Consider the following 26,307-nt stretch of genomic DNA (forward strand, 5'->3'; position numbering starts at 1 on the left):
GAGTCAGAAACAAAATAATCAAGATGGGGTGCTGGAGATATGGTACCGTGGGGAGGGCACTTATCTTGTATGCGACTGATCCAGGTTTGATTCCTGGCCCATCCCAGATGGACCCCCCAAACACTGCCATGAGTAATTCCTGAGTACAGAGCCAGGAGTAACCCCTGAGCATCACCGAATGTGGCCGCCCAAATTTAAACAGATAGTACGGGAAGTTAGGTGTTTGCTTTGCAGGTGGCTGACCCCAGTTCAAATCACAAAATCTCAGCACCTCCAAATGGTCTCCTGAGCACTGCCAGGAGCAGTTCCTGAACGAAGAGATAGGAATAGCCCCCTTGGGCACCGCTGAGTGAGTTGAGTGAGTCTCACCCCAAACTCCATTCCCCCCAAATTACACTGGGCTGGCAGGATAGTTCAGAAGTTACAACACTGCCTTCCATGCTGCCCACACCACCTCTTACCCAGGGACCTCTAAGAGTGACCCCTGAGCACCCTGGTGTGTCATTCATTCCCCCCAGATCCCCAAACACAAGGCCGATAATGTCCTTGTGGCACTTTCATTCTGCCTTTCGAGGCGAACCACAACAAAACCTCCTCTAACAAGTTAATGTTTTACCCTAAGAGAAAGTCAACTTTCTTGTAAGCATGTGACCCAAACTAGGACCGTTTATATTTTTAAGTTGATGTTTTGCTTTTTCAAGAATGAGCAACCGGGGGGCAGGAGCGACAGATAGCACATTGGGGAGGGATAGCACAGTTTGTCTTACACGCTGCCTACCAGGGTTCCATCCCGGACTTCCCCTAGGGTCCCCCGAATCCCCCAGGAGTAATTCCTGAGTCTAGAGCTAGGAGCAGCTCCTGAGCATCGCCGGGTGTGACCCCCAAACCAAACCAAACAAAGGGACTCTTGTCCCCTTTTCCAAGTGCGGTTTGAGCAGAGTTGGAAAGCAGGGCCGGGTGTGGGCTGCAGACTGGGGAGGTGGTCTTGGGGTCCTGCCTGGGTCTCTGGGGATGCATTTCCCGCGCTCTCCAGTAGGGGGGCCAGCGGCGGGCAGGGCACCCCGCATAATAGGCGCTTTGATGCCCGCGGCCAGGACGGCGGGGAGGAGCGGGAGGCGGGCCCGAAGGGGCGGGCGGGCAGCAGCGGGCGACCCGCCCGCACCTCCCCTTGGCCTGGGAATCCCGGGGACCCGCCACACGCCGCCTGGAACCCGCAGTCGGTGCCCACGCCTCCGCCTGGTGCCCACCCACAGCTCCAGCCCGCGGGGAGCCCGGTGCTCGCCATGTCCGTGACGCTCAGCAACAGGTTCCAAGGTAGGCGGCCCGTGCCCGCCACCTGTGCGCGCAGGATCTGGGACACCGGGGTGCGGGGTGGTGGTGGTGGTGGTTGCGGATAGCGGGCCCTTGGAAATCCCCCGCTTCTTCGGCGGACCCCTCTTTGTCTCTCCCGCAGGAGGGAAGGCTTTCGGCTTGCTCAAAGCGCGCCAGGACCGGCGGCTGGCGGAGATCAACAGGGTAAGCGCGCGCCCCTCGACTTGTGCAGCCTCCCCAGTTTTCCCCAGGCCCCCCCATGGGTTCTCCACTCCCACAGCCAGCTTAGATCCCACAATCTCCACACTCTGCTACTCCAGGTGGGTCCCACGTTTTCCCCTAGGCACTCGGCTTGCAAGTTGCGCTGCTTTTCCACCCAGAAATTGGGTGCGTCCTAAGCGCGCTTGGGTACCCGCGCGCGCCCACCCGGGCTCCTAGGGGCTCCTTGGGGACCAGTCTCAGGAATTCGGCGGCGGGAACCCCTTCCCCTTCTTCATTCCTCCCCCCATCCCTGTGTCTTTCAACTGTCCCGATTTCACAGTGGAGAGCGGGAAGGGAGGCCTAGGCGCGCGAGGTTTTGGACATTTGCGCTCCAGCCTGGCAGGCCTGGACACACCCCTCTTGGAAAAGTGCTGGCCTCATCCGGACCCTTCAACTTTTTTGCACCACCAACATTTTTAAACTTTATTGATTGATTGGGTTTTGGGCCACACCCAGCAGCTCTCAAGGGTCACTCCTAACTCTACACTCAGAAATCGCCCTTGGCAGGCTGGGGGACCATATGGGATGTTGGGAGTGGAGCCGAGTCCCCTACACCCCCAACTTCTAAAAAAGGTACCCCTAGATACTCTTGCTTTTCTGGTAGGACCTGGAGGGTTGCTAGAAAGAAAGCCCAGGGTAGTTTCTATGGGCACGCAAAGGCCAATCTATTCACTTCCCATTGATTTTGTGGATCCCACAGGTAAGTGAGAATGGCAGGGTCGGTCCCCATTAGCCAGAGATTGAGATCTGCTGTGGCGCAAGTTTTGAAAGACTTCAGCTGCGAGGGAGGGGAAGTCCCTGCACCGCCTCCAGGCAGCCAAAGTCTGGGGCTGGGGGATAGATAGAGACCAGGAGTGTGCTGACCTACACCCTGGAGACCATTGTTTTTTTTGGCGCCACACCCAGCAGTGCACAGGGCTTACTCTGCTCTCCGCTCAGGGATCACTCATGGTGGGCTTGGGGGGGGGGGGTCATATCCAGTGCCAGGATCAAACCCAGATTGGCTCTGTGCCATGCAACAAGCTCTCACCTGGCTGTGTTATTATTCTAGTCCCTGTTACTTTTCTTGGATTGCCAAGAACTCATTGAATTTCACTCCACCACTGGTCAAAGGAACCTCATGAAAGACTATGACTGTGTGTGTGTGTGTGTGTGTGTGTGTGTGTGTGTGTGTGTGTGTGTGTTTGTATTTCTCTGCGTCAACTTGGGCCCCCCAGTCACCATTCTAAGCCTGCTGACAGGGAGCCCAGAAATCTGGGTGGGTCTGTTGGGGAGGGGTCAGGCTGCCGGCTGTCTGCCCAGCTCTTTGCAGCCAGTCTACCCTGGATCTCTGCAGTTCTCGCTCTAGACAGGGTCTGGGACTTGACCTCACTCTGCTCCAGGGTGGGGACCAGACAGGCTGGATCCACCCACCACCAGTGGGACCTGGAGCTGGAGGCAGTGCTGGAGCTGCCCAGGATCTGAATGTGTGACTCCAGGTCCTGCCAACCCTGCTCTTGCCGGCCAGTGGGTCATTTGGTGAAGTGGCCTGGCTCCGGCTGGAGGGATCAGGCTAGGAAAGGCACCGTCTGAGCCTCCTGGACCCCATGCCCAGAAAGGGCAAGTCTGGCAGAGCTCATAGTCTAAAGCTCACGTGCTATTCTGAGCCCCATCATGCGAACCTAGTCTGCTGGGGGGGCTTCAAGAGTCAATCAGAAATCTACTGCTGCCCATTTGCACCCACAGCTCCGGGGGGGCCTCCATGGCATGGAGCAGTATAGCTCAACCCTTTTTTTCCTTATTTTTGGAGCCACATCTAGTAGTGCTCTGGGTTTATTCCTGGCTCTTCACTCAAAATCACACCTGGCTGGCTCAGGGGACCCTATGGGATGCCAGGAATTGAACCTGGGTTGGCCATGTGCAAGGCAAAGGCCTACTCACTGTACTATTGCTCTAACCCCCCTTTTCTTTTATTATGTTTTTTTCTTTTTTCTTTTATTGGTGGCATTGGTGGAATATGTTTTGTTTTGTTTTTGAACATATTTGGCAATGCTCATGGCTTATCTTGGGTTGGCACTCAGGAAATACTCCTGGTGGTTCTCAGGGAACAATATAGAATGCTAGGGATCCAACCCAAGGCAAGCATCCTTTCTGCTATACTCTCTCTCTGGCTTTAATATTTTTTTTTGGGGGGGGGTGTTTGGGCTACACCCAGTGGCACTCAGGAGTTACTCCTGACTCTGCCCTCAGAAATTACTCTTGGCAGGGGTTAGAGTGATAGCACAGTGGTAGGGCATTTGCCTTGCATGCAGATGACCTGGGATGGAACCAGGTTCAATTCCCGGCATCCCATATGGTCCCCTGAGCCTGTCAGGAGCAATTTCTGAGAGCAGAACTAGGAGTAACACCTGCGCACCACCAGGTGTGGTCCCAAAAAAAGAAAGAAAAAAAAAAGAAATAAATTACTCTTGACAGGCTCAGAAGACTTTATGGAATGCTGGGGATCGAACCTGGGTCAGCCACATGCAAGGCAAATGCCTGCCCTGCTATGCTATTGCTCTGGCCCCAACTGCCCCTATTTTTATTTGTTGTTGGTTTTGGGGTGTGGGGCATACGTGAAAATACTCAGGGCTCTCTCTCTCTCATTTATTTATTTATTTAGTTTTTTTTTGGGCCACACCCATTGACGCTCAGGGGTTACTTCTGGCTATGTGCTCAGAAATCGCTCCTGGCTTGGGGGGACCATATGGGATGCCGGGGGATCGAACCGAGGTCTGTCCTATGCTAGCGCTTGCAAGGCAGACACCTTACCTCTAGTGCCACCTTCCCAGCCCCTCTCTTTTATTTTTGGATCACATCTGGCAGCACTCAGGAGTTACCCCTGGCTCTATGCACAGAAATCGCTCCTGGCAGGCTTGGTGGATCATTTGAGATTCCCGGACTCGGAACCACAGTTCTTCTGCATGCAAGGCAAATGCCCCACCTCCATGCTATCTCTCTGGCCCCTCAGGGCTCTCTCAAGCCTTTTCTGACCTTGGTTCCTTTCTACTGGTTGGGCTTCTACTCCTGTGCCATGGTCCCTCATTGGCATGAGTTTTCCTGGTGGCTCTCGTGGACCATTTGGTAGCCCTTGGTTGAGAACAGTAGGTACAGCGCTTGACTCTGTGACCTTGAGCTCACTGCTGTAGATTTTGGTCTTGGGGTGCTAGGATTGCTCTGGGAGCAGAGCTGGATTGATACCTCAAGGTTCTGGCTGCAGGGTGTGGGATGGGGATGCTTAGGGGCTAGGTCAGTCTAGCAAGGGGGGTGCTGCATGTGAGCTGCCCCATTGCACCCTGTGATTTCGTTGAGCATGTTTAGCTGCAGGGGTTGTCATGCTTGTTTTTCTGTGGCGATGGCCATAGTGAGGAGTCAGGTCACTGAGAGGTCCTAGGGGGAAGCCTTTGGCAACTTGATGGCTTTTCTTTGAGAAGCTGTTTCTGCCTTCTCCTCATGGGAGCTGGTTTCTGGGCTTGGAGCATGGAGCACTGGCTTGGTAGACACTTGTCTGTGCAAAATTCAAGGGGGTCAGGACTCAAGCGTGTCCAGAGTACTTGGGCCACAGTTTGCAGGGTTCAGCCTGGCAGGCAGCTTGGTGGCCTTCTCTGCCTTCATGCCCCTCTGCAGCTTCCCTTGGCAGCATTTCTCCTCCCCCGGGGAAGGCTGCCTACGAGACTGGGAAGTGAGTTCTGGCCCTTGTTGTTACCAGGCATAAAAATAGAAGGGGCTGGGGCTGGGGGCACTAGTGGAGCCTGCGGAAAGGCTCTGCTGTGGGTTCATAGTCGCTCTCTCGATTCCGACGCACGCTCTGGGCATGTGGCATTGTAAGTGCCTACTGGCTTCTCCGGCAACCCCTTACCCCACCCAACTGCACTGAGTCTTCCTCAGGGGAGGTCTGCTGTGTGCATGTGTGTACATGTTTGTTGCAGGTGTGTACGCACATGCATGCGTGTATGCCTGTGCGTGTCAGTTCCATGTATGTGTGTGTGCATGAGTGTGCCTAAATGAATATTACTTGTGGGTCCATATAAGTGCGTATGTGTGTGCATAGCTGTAGGTACATATGGTATATGAGTGTGTGTGAGACCATTATGTGTGTAGATGTGTGTGTGCGCAAGAGTGTGGGTACATATGAGTGTATATGTGTGTGATTATGAGTGTATACATGCGTGTATTTGATGGTGCAGGTGTGGTTGTATGTATATGAATGCCTCTGCATGTGTGTGCCTGAGTGTGTGTATGCTTGTATGGTTTTTTTTTTTTTTTTTTTTGGTTTTTGGGCCACACCCTGTGACACTCAGGGGTTACTCCTGGCTACGTGCTCAGAAATTGCTCCTGGCTTCTTGGGGGACCATATGGGACACCGGGGGATCGAACCGCGGTCCGTCCTAGGCTAGCGCAGGCAAGGCAGGCACCTTACCTCCAGCGCCACCGCCCGGCCCCGCTTGTATGTTTTTGACTGGAGCCAGCAAGGCTGTCAAGCGCCTTGACCCCCACCCCCCTGCATAGCTGACATTCCCCCGGTGCAGGGCAGGTGACCCCTGGCTGGCCAGGCCCGGCCATATAAGGCAACGGAAAAAATTCTCTCCAGCTTCCCAGGAACAGAGGAGCGGGGTAGGGTGGGGTGGGGGCACTTTGGAGAATCCCACCCTGAGCAAGAACAGGAGCAGGAAGAACAAGATGAGGCAGCTAGGGCTGTGCAGGGTGTGGAGGCCTGCCAGGGGCTGGGGCTTTGTTCCCCTAGACACATCATGGCCTGAACTTTCCACTCCTCCCAGCCACAGCAGTGACTGACCTCCTCCTGGAAGTAGGATCTAATACCTGCTTGTTTGTTTGTTTGTTTTGGGGCCACACCCAACCGCATTAAGGGGTTATTCCTGGCAGGTTTGGGAGACCTTATGGGATGCCAGGCATTGAACCCAAGTTAGCTGTGCACAAAGCAAATGCCCTCCCTGCTGTGCTATTGCTCTGCCCCCTGAACGTGGGTTCTTGAGCAGGCCAGAATTGCACTCCATTCCTCTGCATCATCTCCCAATGCAGAGAGGAAACTGAGGCTCAGCCAGCTGGAGTCCCTGGTCTAAAGTCACGCTCCAGGACATGGTTCCTGCACCACAGGTGACACGAGCCTTCTGCTGATTTGATAAGGATCTCTGGCCCTGGGTCAAGTGAAGGGCAGTGGTGTTGGGGGACTGCATAGTTATTTCGGGGCTCACAGCAGGCAGGTGACTCCCAGGGGTGGATCAATGTCCCCTCTCCATCCCCTAGCAATGAGTGAGACCTGACCCAGATGTGTCTTTTCCTGTGTCCCTGGCAGGGCCACTATGTCCCTGCCCAGGTTCTGAAGATGCCCAGCTGGCATCGCTTGCTACCCTGGCTCTCTTGCTAGTCCTTAATATATAATAAGGGAGATGGTGATCTGTGGCCACGTGACCCCGAGGATTCAGTGTCCCCGCAGATCAGCCAGTCCTGACCTCGGTGTGGCCACGTCACGGGAGGCTGGAGATGGAATTTCTGGGGGAGTCACTGTGTGTGTGTGTGTGTGTGTGTCGTCACGGGGGGTGGGGAGAGCGGCACCGGTGTCCTCTTTGGCGAGAACACAGTGTCCAGGTGAGGCCAGAGCCGCTGTGAAGAATGTGAGCCTGTGTCCCAGGCTCCTGAAAAGTGCCAGATACCAGTTCAGCCTGTGCCCTGAAGAGCCGGTGGGCCATGTCTCCTGGCACCTCCATGCCATCTGTCCTTTTGTTTTATTTTTTATTTTTGGGCCACACCAAGCAACACTCAGGGGTTACTTCTGGCAGACTAAGGGGACCCTATGGGATGATGGGAATTGAACCCAGATTCAGGGAGGGTGAGAGGGTGCTTACCTTGCATTTGACAGATCGAGGGTGGATCCCCAGCATTCCATCAGGGTCCCCAAAACTCTACCAGGAGTGATTCTGAAGTATAGAGTCAGGAGTAAGCCCTGACCTCTGCCAGGTGGGGTTCCAAATACATCTTGATGGTTGCTGGTTCTTTGACATGTGACCAAAAACCATGCTTCTTCCTCAGACCCCAGTGAGGAGAGTATCCCCATTTCAGAGAGGCTGAGGCCTGAAGCTGTCATCAAGCCAGCTTCCCTATGCCTGCTGCTGGTGGGTTGTTAGCTGGGTCATCTGACTGGTGTGGGTTATTGGGTGGAGTCACATTTGGAAATGATCAGGGGTTACTCTTTTTTTTTGGGGGGGGTTTCCGGCCACACATGTTTGATGCTCAGGGGTTACTCCTGGCTAAGTGTTCAGAAATTGCCCCTGGCTTAGGGGGACCATATGGGACACCGGGGGATCGAACCGAGGTCTTTCCTTGGCTAGCACTTGCAAGGCAGACACCTTACCTCTAGCATCACCTCGCCAGCCCCTTTTTTAAATTCTTTTGAGGAGACACACCTGGCAGTACTTAGGCCATGCTCCTGGCTCTATGCACAAGGGTCATTCCTGGGAAGACCTCAGGGAACCAGATGGAGGCCGGGGTTGAACCTGTGCCCTTCCAGTCATCCTATCATTTCAGCTCTTGTTTTTCAAATTTTCAGCTATCTGCAGTCCCAGGGATCAAAGCTGGGGTGCTCATATGTACTCCAATCCTTTATTGAGCAAACCCTCTTCCTGCTCATTTATTCTGCAATTCTCAGGAAAAGTCAATGAGGTTGAATCTTGCTGTTTGTTTGTTTTAGAACCATCTCCAGGGATGATTAGGGGTTACTCCTGGCTCTTCTTATGACCTGAATATTTTTTTTGGGGGGGTCATACCCGGTGGTACTTAGGGATTACTTTTCTAGCTCTGCGCTTAAGGGTCACTCCTGGCAGTGCTCATAGACCATATATGCCGGAGATCAAACCTGGGTCAGTCACATGCAAGGCAAACACCCTCCTTGCTGTGCTATTGCTCCAGCCTCATTCTAAATATATTTTTGTGGGGCCGGAGAGATAGCATGGAGGTGGGGCATTTGCCTTGCATGTAGAAGGTCGGTAGTTTGAATCCCGGCATCCCATATGATCTCCTGAGCCTGCCAGGAGCGATTTCTGAGCATAGAGCCAGGAGTAACCCCCTGAACACTGCCAGTTGTGACCCAAAAGCCAAATATATATATATATATATATATATATATATATATATATATATATATATATATATATATATATATATATATATATATTTGTATCCTAAAGGCCAGAAATCGAGGCCCAAGACAGTGATTTTCACACTCCTAAGTAGAGGCAATTTTAGCATATAAACTTGGACATGCCTCCTTTTATATCTTTTAGGTTTTCTTTTGTTTTGGGGCCACACCCAGTGATGCTCAGGGGTTTCTCCTGGTTCTGTGCTCAGGATTACTCCTGATAGTGTTCAATGCACTGTATGGGATACTGGAAGTCAAACCCAGGCCAACAGCTTGCAAGGCAAACATCCTCCCTGCTGTCCTATTTATTGCTTTGGCCCATCTTTGTTGTTGTTTTTTTCAGCTTTTCTCCCAAACATCTGGAACAAAACCTCTGCTCCTTCTCCTCTGCCTAGGGACTGGGTCAGGGTCTCAGGTGGCAGCAGGGCAGGGGGTGTCCTGGCCGGAGCTGAGCCCATGGGCTTCCACTATGTCCTGAGACTGGGCCAGAGTGTAGGAGAAGAGAGCGGGAGGGCAGCTATGGGTTGTGCATGAGCAGGACCCAAGAATGCAGCGGGTGGAGGTGGGGCTGGAATGCGGTACCCGCCACCAGCCTGGCCTGGCACTGTGCCTCGAGCACCATCCATACTGGTCAGCCAGGCGGCTGCCCACCCCGGAACTGGTCAGCTGCTGCTCCTGCTTGGTCACTCTGTGGTTCAGGCATGTGTTATTTGGGCACAATGGACAACTGTGATGCTCATAGTCTTCTCCAACCCTGGCAAGCATTTTGTTTTTGTTAGGGGCCACTCCTGGCGATGCTCAGGGCTGACTGCTGACTCTGTGTTTGGGAATTATTCCTGGCAATGCTCAGGGCGACTGCTGGCTCTGTGTTCAGGGATCACTCCTGGTGGTGCTCAGGGGCCTATATGGGGCGATAGAGATCAAATGTAGGTCTTCTGCATCCAAGGCAAGTGCCCTATGCACTCTATTACTCTCTGTTCCTTGTCATCCACTTAGTTTTCCAAAGCTGCCTGACCAGTTTAGGGAGGCAAAGTTTATACTCAGCAGTGGTCCTCAAACTATGGCCCTCGGCCACATATTGTATTTGTATCTGTTTTGTTTCTTTATTGCAAAATAAGATATATGCAGTGTGCATAAGAATTCGTTCATAAGTTTTTTTTTTTTTGGTTTTTGGGCCACACCCGTTTGACGCTCAGGGGTTACTCCTGGCTATGTGCTCAGAAATCGCCCCTGGCTTGGGGGGACCATATGGGACGCCGGGGGATCGAACCGCGGTCCGTTCCTTGGTAGCGCTTACAAGGCAGACACCTTATCTCTAGCGCCACCTTCCCGGCCCATAAGTTTTGTTTTTACTATATTCAGACCCTCCAATGGTCTGAGGGACAGTGAACTGGCCCCCTGTTTAAAAAGTTTGAGGACCCCTGGACAGGGATTTTTGAAGAACTCAGCCGAGATGCTGTCACTCCCCGCTCTTTCCAGTACCCACTGGCGGTGCTCACTTCTCCTATTCTCTGGGCATGTGGGACCCCAGAGCTCTAGGCACACAGCCCCCGAGTTCTGCACATACGGGACACCAGGCTTCAGCTGTGCTACCTCTCTGGCCCCTCCTTGTTCTTTCTTTTGGAAAATTTTTTTTTGTTTTTTTTTTTTTGTTTTTATGTTTTTTTAGTTTTTGGGTCACACTGGCAGCGCTCAGGGGTTATTCCTGGCTCTATGCTCAGGAATCACTCCTGGCAGACTGGGAAACCATCTGGGATGCTGGGATTCGAACCACCGTCCTTCTGCATGCAAGGCAAATGCCCTATCTCCATGCTATCTCTCCAGCCCCGGAAAATATTTTCGTTGTTTTTAGGTTTTGGGCCATATCTGGTGACGCTCAGCGTTTACTCCCAACTCTGTGTTTAGAAATCAATCCAGAGGGCCCGGAGAGATAGCACAGCGGCATTTGCCTTGCAAGCAGCTGATCCAGGACCAAAGGTGGTTGGTTGAATCCCATGTCCCATATGGTCCCCCGTGCCTGCCAGGAGCTATTTCTGAGCAGACAGCCAGGAGTAACCCCTGAGCAATGCCGGGTGTGGCCCAAAAACAAAAAACAAAAAACAACAACAAAAAAAGAAATCAATCCAGGGGCCGGAGAGAAAGCACAACAGTAGAGTGTTTGCTTTGCACATAGCCGATCCAGGATGAATAGTGGTTTGAGTCCGGCAACCCATATGGTTCTGTGAGCCTCCCAGAAGCTATTTCTGAGTGCAGAACCAGGAGTAACCCCCGAGTGCTGCTGGGTGTGACCCAAAAACCAAAAAAGAAAAGAAAAAAAAAAAAGAAAAAAATCACTTCAGGGCCCGGAGAGATAGCACAGCGGTGTTTGCCTTGCAAGCAGCCGATACAGGATCAAAGGTGGTTGGTTCGAATCCCGGTGTCCCATAGGGTCCCCCGTGCCTGACACAAGCTATTTCTGAGCAGACAGCCAGGAGTAACCCCTGAGCAATGCCAGGTGTGGCCCAAAAACCAAAAAAAAAAAAAAAAAAATCACTTCAGACAGGCTCTGGGACCCTATGAGATGCTGGGTTAGCTGCGAGCAAGGCAAATGCTATACTATTGATATCGTTCTGGCCCCCTCTTCCTGCAAATACTTGTTGGGCAACTCACTATTATGTCGAACCTCTATTCTAGCTGGGAGACAGGCAGGGGACAAGATCCTTAAGCAGTTCTGGGCCAGGGAAGGGCTCAGTAGCTGAATGAATGCCTCTATGAGACACTCCATACAGTCCAGGAGTAAGCCTTGAACATTATTGGGTGTGGCTCAAAAACAGAAACAGGGCCCAGAGATATAGCACAGCTTCGTTTGCTTTGCAAGCAGCCGATCCAGGACCAAAGGTGGTTGGTTCGAATCCCGGTGTCCTATATGGTCCCCCGTGCCTGCCAGGAGCTATTTCTGAGCAGACAGCCAGGAGTAACCCCTGAGCACCACCGGGTGTGGTTCAAAAAACAAAAACAAAAACCCAAAAAACAAACAAACAAAAAATAGAAACAGTGGCTGGAACCATAGAACAGCAGGGAGGGCATTTGACTTGTACAAGGCCAACCTGTGTTTGATCTCTGGTATCCCATAGGTCCTCCAAGCACTGCCAAGAGTAATTCCTGAATGCAGAGCCAGGAGTAACCCCTGAGAACTGCTGGGTGTGACAAAACAAAAAAGACAGGCAGAGAAAGAAAGAAAAAAAACACTCTAAAAACAGACAGCAAAAAAATAAAGGCAAATAGACAAAAATAAATGCTGCAAACAGTGACAGGTCGTGGGGCTCCTGGCTTTATGGACTACTGAGTTGGGGTGCAGTGAGGTTTTGGGAGTGTCCAGCATCCAGAGGCCAACCAAAGATGTTGGCAGTCACGGAGTGTCTCCTGACAGCAGGGCCAAATCTGAAGTTATCCAGGGCCAGCATGGCTCCTGGAGGTATCCGGGACACTGGGGCCGGTACCAGGACAGGGGTCCAAATGTCCTGTCTATCCATGGGCCAAGCCAAACCAGAATATTCTCTCTTGCAGGAGTTTCTCTGTGACCAGAAGTACAGCGATGAGGAAGACCTTCCAGAGAAGCTTGAGGCTTTCAAAGGTGAGCAGAGGGACCTGAGCCATAGCTTAGCAGGGAGGGTGTTTGCCTTGCACGCAGCCAACCCAGTTTGATCCCTGACATCTCATAGGGTCCCCTGAGCCTGCCAGGAGTGATTTCTGAATGCAGAGCCAGGAATAACCCCTGAGCGCCTTAGGGTGTGGCCCAAAAACAAAACAAAAGAAACTAAAATAGCTAGAGTTAGGGCCACCACCTCCTCACGCCCTTCCCAGGATCTGAACTGCAAGGCGAAGTTCAGCCAGGGGTTACAGACCCCTCCACCTGTTGCTGTGCCCTCACAGCTCAGCCTTGCCTGCCCCTCTGGCCCCTGGCTGCCCTGTGGCATCCAGCTTGGCTCCTGGCTACTGGGCCTGGGCCCTACAGCTCCTGGGCCCCCTGCGCACAATCAGCCCTTTGTAGTGGGTCTGGGCCTCTCCCCCAGGGCTGTGGGGCAGCTCAGGAGCCCCTGCGGAGAATGGATGTTTGTGTCCCTGCAGTGGGCCAGGGGGCAGAGTTTCTGCCCATTGAAGTTGCAGCACAAGATGAAAAGCAAACGCCCAGGAGCTGTGTGGAAAAGGAGGGGCATCAAGGCCCCATAAAGGCCCCTCTGTTTCTGCCTGGTACTTGGGCCCTGGCCAGTAGCCTGGAAGGAGAGGAACCGGGCACGTAGCAAGCCGGGCAGGCCCACATCCTGCGGAGAGGCGGGCGCAGTACAGTACGGACAGGGGTGCACCCCACCCCCATCTGGCATGAAATGTTCCCTCCTAGCCAGCCACTGGTCCAGGAACCACCAAGTGCTCTTGGACTTTGGAGGTAGACAGCTTCACCTTTGGGGTACCCTCTACCTTATACAGAACTGTGTTCTCATGAGGCTCCCCAAATTGGAAGGCAGAAATGCTCATCAGGATATAGAGCAGAGCACCTAAAACTGGGTCTAGCTAGAGGCAGGATGACCTTGGGTACTTTTATTTCTAAATGCAGTCAAGTAGGCTCAGAGTGGGGAAATCCTGGGTGACCTGGGTAATCTCCAGAGTTCTGCTCTGGGACCCCAGAAACTGTCCAGGGTTAAGGCACTTGCCTTGTAGGCAGCTGAGCCTGGCTTAATCCCCAGCATTTTATAGGGTCCCCCTAGGAACTATCAGGAGTGATTCCTGAGTACTGTGACTAAAACATAACCAAACACCTTCCACCTGACCTGGGGGACAGAGAGGACAGGGGTGGATTTAGGGGGCCCCACCCAGAGGAACTTGTGGGGGGAGGTAAGGAGTAGGGATGCACAGAACTGTCAGGCCCCAATTAGCAAGGGGATGGAGGAGTACAGGCATTCCTGGGAGGGACATTCCAGGCTGGCACAGGAACTGACAGCCCACAGACAAAGGGCAGAGGGAGTAATGGAGCCCAGTAATCCCCCAGTTTCTTCCTTGGGTTGTTCAGTACAGAGCAGACAGCCAGGTCTATATGGCTGGATGGGGTGACTTGCCCATGACCACGCACCCCTATATCTGCATCCTGCCCTCTGCCTTAGTGAGAAGATGCCAATTCATCCCTCTGTGCTACCTACCAGGATGCACCCCTACACCTTCAATTGGAGGCCTGGGGGAGGGTCGACCCCCTGGGAACTGGGTAACCAGGGGAGACCCACCAGAGATTATAAGGTTTTCGGGGTGTCCTGCTTTCCTTTGAGGGTTTAGGATCTCCTGAGACTCCTGGGTGACAACCACCACTGCACTCAGAAGTTTGAGGAGACCAAGATGCTATCCTCATGGTATGGGGGTCAGAGTGGGCCCCTCAGAACAGGCAGGCAGAAGAAAGGAGCTTTCCATCAATGATCTGATGCTGGCTAACATGATGGGGTTTCTTTCAACCCCCCAGAGGGGACCCCTCAGGTGTCTTCAGAGTCGCTGGGGCCCTGGAGTGGGAGACCCCATGGCTCCCTGTTGTCCAGTGTAGAATCAAATAATTAACGATGGGGCTGGATGGCGGTGGATGGAGGCCTTTGTGCTTAGGCCCCAACCACGTGGCTTCATCCCCATTCAGCTGGCGGATTCCCGGCCCAGGTAGTCGGCGTAATCAAGACTCACTTACACGCAGGCTTCAGGAAGAATCATCTTTATTTATGCCCTTGCCACCACAGGTGTGTGGCCTATGTCAACCTTTTAAGCATTCAGCTATATTTTGCTAGCCCTGCATCTTATCTCCTGTTAGCCATCTTCCCTTTGGGCTCCATGCGACCCAAAGATCCAAAAGCCAGGAAGCCAAGCCGGGCCAAGAGAGAAACGGCAAAAGGGGCGAATCCCCTGGCTCAGAGGTTTATCTATCCTTTTCCAGACCCCTCCCAGAAATGGGAGGTTTTGCAGGTAGTTACACCTATTATCCGGTTCCCAAGACCCCTCCCAGATATGGGTGGGTCTTAGGGTCTTTGCACCCAACTTCAGGGTTTTAGCTAGGTACACCAACAGTCCAGATTTTTCTTAGGTGTTGGGATCATACCTAGTGGTTCTCTAGAGAGACTTCATGTTGTGTTTGGGGAGTTAGTTCCAGAGATGTTCTGGGGATAGTGGGGTGCCGGGGGGTCTAATCATAGTGCTTATCCCCCTGAGACTATCTCAGGGTGCCTGACCAGCCTTTGCTTTCATTTGCAGAGAAGTACATGGAATTTGACCTGAACAACGAGGGCGAGATTGGTGAGTGGGACCTGGTCGGGTGGACTGAGATGGGGGTGAGGACCCCTAGTTCCTCTTGCATGGGCTAGGACCAGAGGGCTCCCTCCTGACTGGGACACACATATCCCAGCTTCTGCTATGAATGGCTCAGAAGAGCTAGCCTTGGACCCTCTGTCGTCTGCTTGCACCCTGTCCTCCATTTGTGGGCTCTCCTGGAAGTTGTCAGTCCCCTAGTCTGTAGCTCCTTCGTGTCCTACTATCCATGGGGGGACAGTCAGCCCTATCCTGGACACTCAGGTTTGCAACTATGTCCAACCTGCATCAGGAATGGTTGGACTCACGCAAGGCGGGTTTGACTCTCCCATTGCTCATATGAGGAAACAGTGGCTCTGAAAGGTGACTCCATTTCTGGTTCAGCTACTTGACCCTTGCAGCAACACCAACAGGCATTTCTGGCCTTTCTTCCGCATTCTCCTCTTGGAATGTTCTCAGTTTACTCTTCTTTTTTATTTCTCTTTTGGTTTGTAGGCTACACTGGTGGTACTTAGGGTATACTCCTGGCTCTGTGCTCAGAAATCACTCCTAGTAGGCTTGCGGTGCCCAGCATACAAGGCAAACGCCCTCCCCACTGTGCTGTCACTCTGGCCCTTCAGTTCGCTTTCCTATGGAGCAGAGGATCCAACCCAGGCTACAGAGGCAAAGCCTACATTTCAGTACAGAGCTCGATCCCCATCTCCCAAACTATTTTTCTTTAGAAAAAAGTAACTGAGGGGCCGCAGTGATAGCACAATGGTAGGGCATTGGTCTTGCATGTGGACAACCCGGAATAGACCTGGGTTTGATCCTCAGCATCCCATATGGTCCACTGAGCCTGCCAAGAGTGACTTCTGAGTGAAGAGCCAGGAGTAACCCCTAAACACTGCAGGTGTGGCCCAAAACCAAAAAAGAAAAAAAATTGAGGGGTGTGTATGTGTGTGTGTGTGGGGGGGAGTTTGGGCTATACCCAACAGTGCTCAGGGTTGATTTCTGGCTCTGAGCTCAGGGGCCACTCCTGGTGGGCTTGGGTGACAATATAGGGTGTTAGGGATAGAATCTGGATTGGGCATGTGCAAAACAAGTGCCTTGCCCCTGTCATGTTACTCTGACCTTAGAAAATATTTTTTGGGGGCTGGAGAGATAGCATGGAGGTAAGGCATTTGCCTTTCATGCAGAAGGTCATCGGTTCGAATCCCGGCGTCCCATATGGTCCCCCGTGCTTGCCAGGAGCAATTTCTGAGCATGGAGCCAGGAGTAACCCCTGAGCACTGCCAGGTGAGACCCAAAAACCAAAAAAAAAAATTTTTTTTGGAGGGGGGCTGGAGAGATAACACAATGGCGTTTGCTTTGCAAACTGCCGATCCAGGACCAAAGGTGGTTGGTTCAAATCCCGGCGTCCCATACGGTCCCCCATGCCTGACAGGAGCTATTTCTGAGCAGACAGCCAGGAGTAACCCCTGAGCACTGCTGGGTGTGGCCCAAAAACAAAACAAAAAAAAAAAAAAAAAAAAAAAAAAAAGAAGAAAAAGAAAACCTTTTTTGGCGTTTTTTTTTTTTTTTAATGTAAGCACTATCATTTGTGATCCATGTCTCAGGAACACAATGAATGCATTTTTTGGAGGGTGGCCACACCTGCCAATAATCAGAAGTTACTCTTTTTTTGGGGGGGGTATTTTGGGTTACACCCGGCAGCGCTCAGGGGTTACTCCTGCTCTAAGCTCAGAAATCGCTCCTGGCAGGCTTGAGGGACCATATGGGATGCTGGGATTCGAACCACCATCCTTCTGCATGTAAGTCAAACGCCCTTACCTCCATGCTATCTCTCCGGCCCCAAAAGTTATTCTTGGGGGCCGGAGAGATAGCCTAATGGTAGGGCATGTACCTTGCATGTGGCCAAATACAGGACAGACCCTGGTTCAATTCCCAGCATCCCATATTGTCCCTCATGCCTGCCAGGAGCGATTTCTGAATGTAGAGCCAGGAGTAACCCCTGAGTACTGCCAAGTGTGGCCCCAAAACCAAAAAAAAAAAAAAAAAAGTTACTCTTGGCTCTATGAACAGAAATTCTGGGGCCAGAGAAATAGCACGGAGGTAGGACATTTGCCTTGCATGAAGAAGGATCGTGGTTCGAATCCCGACATTCCATATGGTCCCACGAGCCTGCCAGGAGCAATTTCTGAGCGTAGAGCCAGGAGTAACCCCTGAGCACTGCTGGATGTGACCCAAAAACAAAACAAACAAAAGCAAAAAACAAAAAAGAAATTACTTCTGGCGGCTTGTAGGATCATATGAGATGCTGGGGATCACACCAGGCTGGTTGCAAATTGCTCTGGCCCCTGAAGGCATTTCTGTCATAGAAATGTTTGAGGACAAAAAGCTAGTTTTCAGAGGTTAGAGTGATAGCACAGCAGTAGCTGCATTTGCCTTGCATACTGCCAACCTACCACGAACCCAGTTTTTTGGTTTTTTTTTTTTGGGGTCACACCCGGCGGTGCTCAGGGGTTACTCCTGACTGTCTGCTCAGAAATAGCTCCTGGTAGGCACGGGGGACCATATGGGACACCGGGATTCGAACCAACCACCTTAGGTTCTGGATCGACTGCTTGCAAGGCAAGCACCGCTGTGCTATCTCTCCGGCCCCACAAACCCAGTTTTAATCCCTGGCATCCCATATGTTTCCCCGAGCCTGCCAGTAGGAATTTTTTAAAAATTAATTTATTTAGGTTTTTGTGTCACATCCAGCTGCACTTAGGGGGTACTCCTGGCTCTGCACTCAGAAATCACTCCTGGCAGGCTGGGGGACCATTTGGGATGCAGGGGATTGAACCCAGATCGACAGCTTGCGAGGCAAACACCTTATCACTATGCTATCACTCTGACCTCAGCCAGGAGCAATTTCTGAGCACAGAGCCAGGAATAACCCCTGAGCACTACCGAATGTGGCCTGCCCCCACAAAAAATAAAGAACTAGTTTGCAAAACTGAGCTTAGCAAGGACTGAGTGGCCTGGAGGGAGCCTGGGACAGTGGTGGAAGAGAGCAGATACTCTCTGGGTGTGGTACTACACATGTTTATGCATAAAACCCTCTAGTGAATAGTATTATAAATCACAGTACTTCAGATAAAAAGAAAATTAGGGGCCAGAGCAATAACAATTGCTTTGCATGTAGCCGACCCGTGTTTGATCCCCAGCATTTTATATAGTCCCTGGAGCCTGCCAGTAGTAATTTTTGAGCGCTGAGGACACCAGGTGTGGTCCAAACCCAATAAATAAAATAAAATAGAATAAAAATTTGGAGAGGGTCGGAGAGTTTTACAGTGGTAAAAGCACTTACTTTGCATCCTGCTGGGCCCAGTTCCATCCTTCTGCATCATATATGGTCTCCCATTGGGGTCACTTCTGATCAAAAGAGCCAGGAATAGTTCCTAAGCACAGCTGGGTATAGCCCAATCTTCTTGCTTTTGGACAGCACAGCCAAGCTCAGAGACAGAACATCACTCAGTCACTTTCCCTAAGGCTGTTTCTGACTGTTTGACCTCATCCATGCTCTTCTTAACATCAGAGAACTTCTGCTGATAAACAACCAAATTGTGTACTTTTCTTTGCTTTTGGTTTTGAGCCATGCCCGGCAATGCTCAGGGCTTACTCCTGGCTCTGTGCTCAGGGATCACTCCTGATGGGGCTCAGGAGACCATCTGGGATGCCAGGAATGGAAACCAGATTGATCACGTTCAAGGGAAGCGCCTTACTCTCTGTACTCTGGCTCCGCTGTCATAATCTGTATTCTGTGTTTTGTTTTGGGGCCATACCTGGTAGCTCTCAAGGTTTACTCCTGGCTCTGAGTTCAGGGGCATGCCTTGCGGTGCTCAGGGGGCCATAAGGGAAGCCAGGAATCTAATTCGGGTCTGCCATGTACAAGGCAAATACCCTACCTGCCTGTGCTATCACTCCGATCCCTGATCTGTTTTCTGGTTGTCCATCAGTTTTGTTCTTGTCTTAGAATTAAAAGCTGTGTAATATTCCATCATGAGATGGACATTCACTTAACATTGCCCTGGTAGAAACTTTCCAGTTGTAAGGGGATTTCATGATACACTACCTGGTCCTGTCACTGATTTAAGAGTAAATATCAGGAATGAGACATTCTGGGTCAAAGGCTTAGGAGGCAGCTTGCTGAAAAAAAGCCCTTCCAGAAAGATCTTGCCAACTGAGAGTCTGGCCAGCAGAGAGAGAAAGCTCTCTTGCTTCCTCCTGCAGACTCTGCCCAGCTTTCTTTGAAATGTCCTGGACATCCTGGCACCTAGAGGTCTGGCACTAGGCTCTACCCACCCTGCCCCTTGGGTGAGCTGCCATTAGTCCCTTCCCCAAGTCAGCCCCCCACTTTGTGCCCCCATTGTTCAGCCAACAATCAGAAGGAAGTGGCCTCAGATCTCTGCTGCTGGCAGTTCTGAGGCTGCCCCTGGTGTGGGATGATTTGGGTGCCTCCCTTGTTTGTCTGCAATTTTGGGGGTACTCCCTCTTCCTGTGAGACACAGCTCTGGAGCTCGAGAGCGCCTATCAATGCCAGGGCTCAGAGCAGCACCTCTGTGGCTTCCCCATCTTTAGGAGTTGTGAGACAATGAGAATGACACCCCAATCCTAGACCACCTTCTTCCTGTACCCCTCCATAAATGTATTGCTGAAGGGACTGTGACCAGAGAATCCTTGACCCCACCCTGCAACCAGGAAGAGCCAAGTACTCAGAAGTGCAGGAATTTTAGTTCTGGGTTGGAAGCCCAGGTTGCTGACCATTGCTCTGCACTGCCTTGGATGAGATGGAGGAATGGGGATGGTAGTGGGCTTCCTATACCTGGTGGGGAAGGATCATTGGCTGCCAAGCTGAGGAGAGGTGGGATTTCTTCATGATTGATGGAATGGGGTGGGGGTTCTTGATTAATGGAATGGAGGCAAGCCCACTCAATGAACTTCCTACCTCTTGTCCCTCCTGCAGACCTCATGTCTTTGAAAAGGATGATGGAGAAGCTGGGGGTCCCCAGGACACACCTGGAGATGAAAAAGATGATCTCAGAGGTGACCGGCGGCAGCAGCGACACCATCTCCTACCGGGACTTTGTGAACATGATGCTGGGGAAACGATCTGCAGTCCTCAAGCTGTGAGTCCTTCCCTAATTCACCCCTCTCCTGGCCTGGTACACCACAGTGCCCGAGTTTCCCATGGCCTTCCAGCTAGTCGCTTACTGGTGCTCGAACTCAGTGGCCAGGCTCTGTGCCTGGGTCTGCCTTCCTGATGCTTGAGCGGTGGGGTGGATCCAGTCCTAGCAGGTGGATGGATCAGTTTGCAGCAGAAAATTGGGCAGAATCAGGCAGGGCTCAGTTCGGGGCTTGCTTGATGATGCTGGAGAGGTGAGGATGATGAGGGTAAAGATGGTGAAGGTGTGATGGTGATGGTGAAAATTATGTTGGTGATGGTGATGATGGTGGAAAGGGTGTTGGTGAAGGTGACAATAGAAATGGTGAAAGTGGTGATAATGAATGTGCTGGCGGTGGTGATGGTAATAATGGTGCCAGTGAAGATGGCAATGATTTTGATGGTAAAGGTGGTTGGTGATGCTAGTGATACTGCCGATGGTGATAATGTGATGCTGGTGATAAAAGTGATAGTGGTTGTTGGTGATGATGGTGTGATGATTCTTCTGTTAACTTTTGAGCTTCAGTTCCATCACTTGTAAAGTGACTTTTTATTTGTTTTTGAGCCACACCTGGTAGTGTTTAGGAGTTACCCCGGCAAGCTTGGAGGTCCATATGGGATGCCGGAGATCGAACCTGGGTTAGCCTCATGCAAGGCAAACGCCCCATCTGCTGTGCTATTGCTCCAGCTCCTGTAAAGTGACTTTTATTCCGTAGGTAGTTGGTGAATTCTGGTGCTATCATTTGCTATTGAGGTGACTCTGGACGAGATACCAGAGTCTCAGTTTCTTTATGTAGCCTGAGGGGGTTAGAGATGTGACATATATGGTGGAGCATGTGCCTGGCACATGCACAGCCTAAGGTGATGCTCCATGAGCACTGTGGGGTGAAACCCTGGGGCAATTCACTGTGGGCACTGTAGGGTAAAGCCCCATAAGAACTGTGGGGTGAATTCCTTGGGCATTTCTCCATGAGCACTGTAGGGTGTAGCTCTGGGACAGTGCCCCCTGAGCACTGTGAGGTGGGGCTCTGGTGGCCTCTGAGCACCTCTAGGTGTTATCTCCCCAATTTCACAGATTTGCTGTGAGCATGGCCCAGGGTAAGAGCACATGGCCTGGGTGCCTTCCTGGCTGAGGGCAAATACCTAGAACATAGCCCTAGTCCTGTAGTATGCAATATGCACAGCATCACCGGGAGCTGCTCAGAAGCTCCAAGAGGCATTTGGGTCTCTGCTCAGTGCCTGCCCAGTGTCCTGGTCGGCATGGCAAACCCTTCACCTTCTTGGTTTACTCCTTAACTGATCTCTCTCTCTCTCTCTCTTCTCTCTCTCTCTTCTCTCTCTCTCTCTTCTCTTTCTCTTTCTCTCTCTCTCTCTCTCTCTCTTTCCTTCTCCCTCTCCCTCTCCCTCTCTCTCTCTTTCCCCCACCCCCATCCCAGGCTTGGCAAACCACATAGGATGTTGGGAATCAAACCTGGATTGGCTACATGCAAGACAAATGCCTTACTTGCTATACTATTGCTCTGACTCTCTTGGTTTCCTTCCTTTTTTTTTGGGGGGGTATTTGGGTCACACCCGGCAGTGCTCAGGGGTTACTCCTGGCTCAGAAATTGTTCCTTGCAGGCTCAGAGGACCATATGGGATGCCGGAATTCAAAGCACCAACCTTCTGCATGCAAGGCAAATGCCTTACCTCCATGCTATATCTCCAGCCCCAGGGCTTAATTCTTGGTTCTGTGCTCTGGGATCACTACTGGAGAGTTTGGGGGACCCTTTTGGATGCCAGGGATCAAACCTGGATTGGCCGAATTCAAAGAAAATGCCCTATCTGTGCTATTGCTTTGGCTCTGTAGATTTGGGGAGGGGGGTATTGGAGCCAAAATGTTTAGGGAATCAGATGTGTTGCCAGAGATTGAACCACATTGACCATTTGGCCACGTGCAAGAATTTCTTGAATGGGCAAGAACCATGCCAGGTGCTGGCAGCTGGTACCCAGAATTGGCACTGAAATGGCAGATAGACAGATGGAAGGAAGGAGACTTACACACCCAAACCAAAATCAGAGGCACAACAGCGGGGGTGGTGAGGGAGAGAGACTTAGAGGTCTGGCATGGTATATGTATGGTGGGTTCTCACTGAGGAGGCCACAGAGATCTCAGGGAAGAGCTGAGGAGGGGAGGGTATCCTGGGTGGATGAATTGGCATATGATAAGGCCTGAGACAGAGCAGTGCTGGGAGGCTGGTGACAGAAAGAAGAAAACAGCAGACTGATAGGACAGTCAGGCTTAGAGGATTTTCATTTGTTTTGATTTGGAGGGGCAGTTTGGGGCTCCACCCAGCTGCTCAAAGTTTACTCCTGTCTTTATGCTCAGGGATCACTCCTAATGGGGCTTGGGACAATAAGGGGTGCTGAGGATCGAAACCAGATTGGCTATGTGTAAGGCAAGCATACTCCCTGTTGTGCTAAAGCTCCAGCTCTGGACTTAAGAGGCTTTTTTAAAAATGTGTTTGTTTTGGGGCCACACCCAGTGTTATTCGGGTTACTCCTGACTCTGCACTCAAGAATCAATCCTGGTGGATTTGGGAGATGCTAGGGGATGCCAGAGATAGAATCCAGGTTGGCTGCATGCAGAGCAAATGCTCTACCTACTGTGCCATTGCTCCAACCCCACATTTTTTATTCTTGTTGCTTTTCGTACACCATATCCAATGGTCCTGGCCTGCACTCAGGAATCATTCATGGCTTGCTTAGACCCTTCTTTGGGATGGCAGGGATCAAACCTGGGTTGGTTGCATGCAAGGAAAATGCTCTACCCTCTGTACTATTGCTTTTGCTCTGTATATTTATTTTGGCTTTGGGGCCATCCCCGAAGTGCTCAGGGGTTACTCCTGACTCTGCACTCAGAAATTGGTCCTGGTAGGCTTGGGGGACCATATGGGATGTCAGAGATTAAACCCAGGTCCATCCCAATACCTCTGTGCTATCATTCCAGCTCTCTGTAGATGTTATTTTTAAAAAAGGTAACAGGGGCCCGGAGAGATAGCACAGCGGTGTTTGCCTTGCAAGCAGCCGATCCAGGACCAAAGGTGGTTGGTTCGAATCCCGGTGTCCCATATGGTCCCCTGTGCCTGCCAGGAGCTATTTCTGAGTAGACAGCCAGGAGGAACCCCTGAGCACCGCCAGGTATGGCCCAAACCCCCTCCCCCAAAAAAAGTAATGGGAGGGGCAGAGCAATAGCACAGCATGTGCTTGCCTTGCACATGGCCCACCTGGGTTCTATCCCCGATATCCATATCTGTGTGGCCCAGAAACAAGCAAACAAACAAAAATAATAATAATACAGGGGCTGGAGTGATAACATAGAGGGGAGGGTGCTTGCCTTGCTCATCAACTGACCCATGTTTGATACCCAACATCCCATATGGTTCCCAAGCCCTCCAGGATTGATCCCTGAGTTCAGAGCCAGGAGTCACTCCTGATCATTGCCAGGTGTGACCCAACACAAAACTAAAGTAATACAGGCTGGGGAAATGGCTCACAGGGCTGGCGCACATGTTTTGTTCAGGCCCAGCACTGCATGTCCCTCCAAGCACTGCCAGGCCTGGCTCTCATCACCCCCAAGGCAAGCCAGGACAGCAGGGAGGTCTGACTTGCACATAGTTGTGCTGATAAGGCTGGTGCCCTGGGTCACCATATAAAGGTGGGCAGGGGCTGCAGGGGTTGTAGATATGCCCAGCTATGGGCAGAACAGGAGAAAAACAAGGCAATAAGAGTACTGTTGCTCGAAGCATTGAGCCGGGGAGGCCAAATGGGCAGCTTGTTCAAGACAGCCCTGTGGAGGGTCCTAGAATTTGCCTTCGTGTGGGGTTTGGGGCAGAGAGCTAGAGATGAATTTGAGGCTTGGCACTCCCGCTGTGCCTCATCTCACCTCTGTGCCATGGAGCCTTGTGTGCCCTACTGGCTTCAGGAGACAGGCTGCAGGGTGCAAGGGATGGATGGTGATGGCAAGGGAGGGAGCTCTAAGCCTGCTCTTGTGTTTTTCTCCAAACCAGAGTCATGATGTTCGAAGGCAAAGGCAACGACAGTGATCCCAAGCCGACTGGGCCCCCTCCTGAGAGAGATATTGCCAGCCTACCTTGAGGACCCTGCCTGGACCTGCCTCTACCCCTGCCCCTGCCTGCCCCTGCCCAACCCTCCTTCTCCACATTGGTCCCACTGCCTCATTGCTCATCATGTCTCCTTGTCTGATTGGTTCTTTGTGGCCGCTGTGACTTTGGTCTTCCGGGTAAAGTCAGTGATGCTTTGCAAAGCACAAATTCTCTCTGCCTTAGAGGGAAGTCTGGGGGTCCTCCCTTCCCTCATTTTTTCTTTGCCTCTTCCCTATGAAAAAGGGTTATAGCAAACCAAGACACCAGAGAACCATGGTCCAGTTGGTTGGGGTTGGGAACCTGTTTGGAGCCAACCCTGCCTGTTTCTTCCTGACAGCTCTCTTCAACCTGAGCCTGCTGGCCTTGCTCCAGAACTCGTTTCTAGAAGGCACCAGAGAAGGGACTGGCTATGGAAGTTGCCTTAGCATTTTCTCAGATAGCTGTGTTCTGGAGCTCTGGGACTGTCCAGGGGACCGCCACTCAGTCCCCAGCTGGTCACCTTCAGACCATGCCTCCTCTTATTCAGCTGACTGAGAAGGGGGTGACAGGGATGTGGCTGCTTGAGCTATTTGAGAAAGTTCCAGAAAAGTCCTCTGGCCATACCTTTCCAGGCTTCCCCACCCACTTCCTGAGAAAGTTTCGGAAGCTTTGTAAGTGTTGGGGGACAATGAGAGGTTTAGGGAAGAGCATCTGTTCTGCCTAATGCTCCCCTTCTTCAGGGGGTGCTGAGGACAAGGCAGGAACAATATGGTCTGTGGCCAATTACACTGGAACATTAGGCCTGGAGCAGGGAACAGGCAGTTTTTTTTCTGAACTTGGTCTTCCTGACTTGACCTCATGGTGTCCCCTTCACATTCTCCATCACTAACTCATTCATTCATTCACTCTCTCCTGTTTCTCTAGATTAACTCTCAGTACTTTTTTTTGTTTGTTTTGGGGTCAGATCCACCTGGGGTTACTCCTGGGTTTGCTCTCAGGAATCACTCCTAGCAGACTGGGGGACCCTGTTGCTGGGTTGCTGGGGATCGAACCCGGACTGGCCACTTGCAAGTCAAACGCCCTACCCACTGTGCTATCACACCAGCCTCTGGCTCAACTCTCAGAAGGTGTATGCCCTCACCAGCTATGTTTATCCTGTGATCCTCTCTCTGTCTTGTTTGGGAATGGGATTGGGGTCAGCTTTGTCCTTTTTTAGGCCTCATAAGGCTCCAGAGCCCTGACCCGCCCCATGGGTGATCAGGGCCAGTCTCCTCATTTCCCAGGTGAGGAATCGCACTGGCCCTTAGGGAGGCAGCACCTTGCCAGAGGTCAGGGTTTTAAGCAGGAGAGGGGAAGACACTGGCCCTGCGCCCGGCACTCACAGGGGATTGCTTCCGTCAGCCATGAAAACAAGGAACAAAGGATAGTGGGAGGGGCAGTCTCTGGGCTGGGAAGCAGCAGCCCACAAAGCAGCTTTGGGGGCTGAAGGAAGGAAAAACCTACTTCTAGATTTCCTCTCTGGATCCTCCTGACCATGCCACTGTGCAGAATGCACATAGAAAGATGAGCATCTTACCCTCAAGTAGGCTGAGGGTAGCACCAGTCCTGGCTCTCCTTCCCCTTAGGCTCCCATTCTATATAGGCAAACCCTTCTCCTGGACAGCCCCAGGCTTTGATTCACCTACTCATTCAACCCATTTATCAAACTCCTGCTACAGCCCAAGTAATCCAGTATGAAATGGACAGACTTGAGGGGTTGAGAGTGTTACAGGAAGTGATCAGTGAGATGGTAGATAGAAGAGATGGGAAGAGAGAAGGGGGTGAAAGTATGGTAGTCCAGGGGGACCCTGCTAAGCTCGAGCCCTGCAACCTTCAGTAAAAATGTTTGGGGGCTGTGGAACACCACGTGGAAAGCAGGTAGGGGTGAGGGATGGATTCATCTG

General features: G+C 51.8%; 1 protein-coding gene across 2 annotated transcripts; it reads left to right on the forward strand.

Annotated features, from left to right (window-relative positions):
• Positions 1 to 1,172: 1,172 nt before the first annotated feature.
• AIF1L (allograft inflammatory factor 1 like) lies at positions 1,173 to 25,315 on the forward strand. Of its 2 annotated transcripts, XM_049774098.1 has the most exons (6): positions 1,173 to 1,314; positions 1,454 to 1,515; positions 12,290 to 12,356; positions 14,996 to 15,037; positions 20,043 to 20,205; positions 24,290 to 25,315. In XM_049774098.1, the coding sequence occupies exons 1-6, from the start codon at positions 1,284 to 1,286 to the stop codon at positions 24,375 to 24,377; spliced, it is 453 nt and encodes a 150-aa protein (XP_049630055.1). In that variant the 5' UTR covers positions 1,173 to 1,283; the 3' UTR covers positions 24,378 to 25,315. The 2 variants fall into 2 exon arrangements, with proteins under 2 accessions (XP_049630055.1, XP_049630056.1); XM_049774099.1 differs by lacking the exon at positions 14,996 to 15,037.
• Positions 25,316 to 26,307: the final 992 nt, after the last annotated feature.

Source organism: Suncus etruscus, chromosome 5 (assembly GCF_024139225.1).
Source record: "Suncus etruscus isolate mSunEtr1 chromosome 5, mSunEtr1.pri.cur, whole genome shotgun sequence".
Classification (NCBI taxonomy): domain Eukaryota; kingdom Metazoa; phylum Chordata; class Mammalia; order Eulipotyphla; family Soricidae; genus Suncus; species Suncus etruscus.

Bases quoted from the DNA above. Each gene is read 5' to 3' on its own strand.
- AIF1L (XM_049774098.1), top strand. From the start codon at position 1,284: ATGTCCGTGACGCTCAGCAACAGGTTCCAAG. The intron at 12,357-14,995 runs GTGAGCAGAGGG...TTTCATTTGCAG, and splicing joins GAAGCTTGAGGCTTTCAAAG to AGAAGTACATGGAATTTGAC. The intron at 15,038-20,042 runs GTGAGTGGGACC...TCCCTCCTGCAG, and splicing joins GAACAACGAGGGCGAGATTG to ACCTCATGTCTTTGAAAAGG.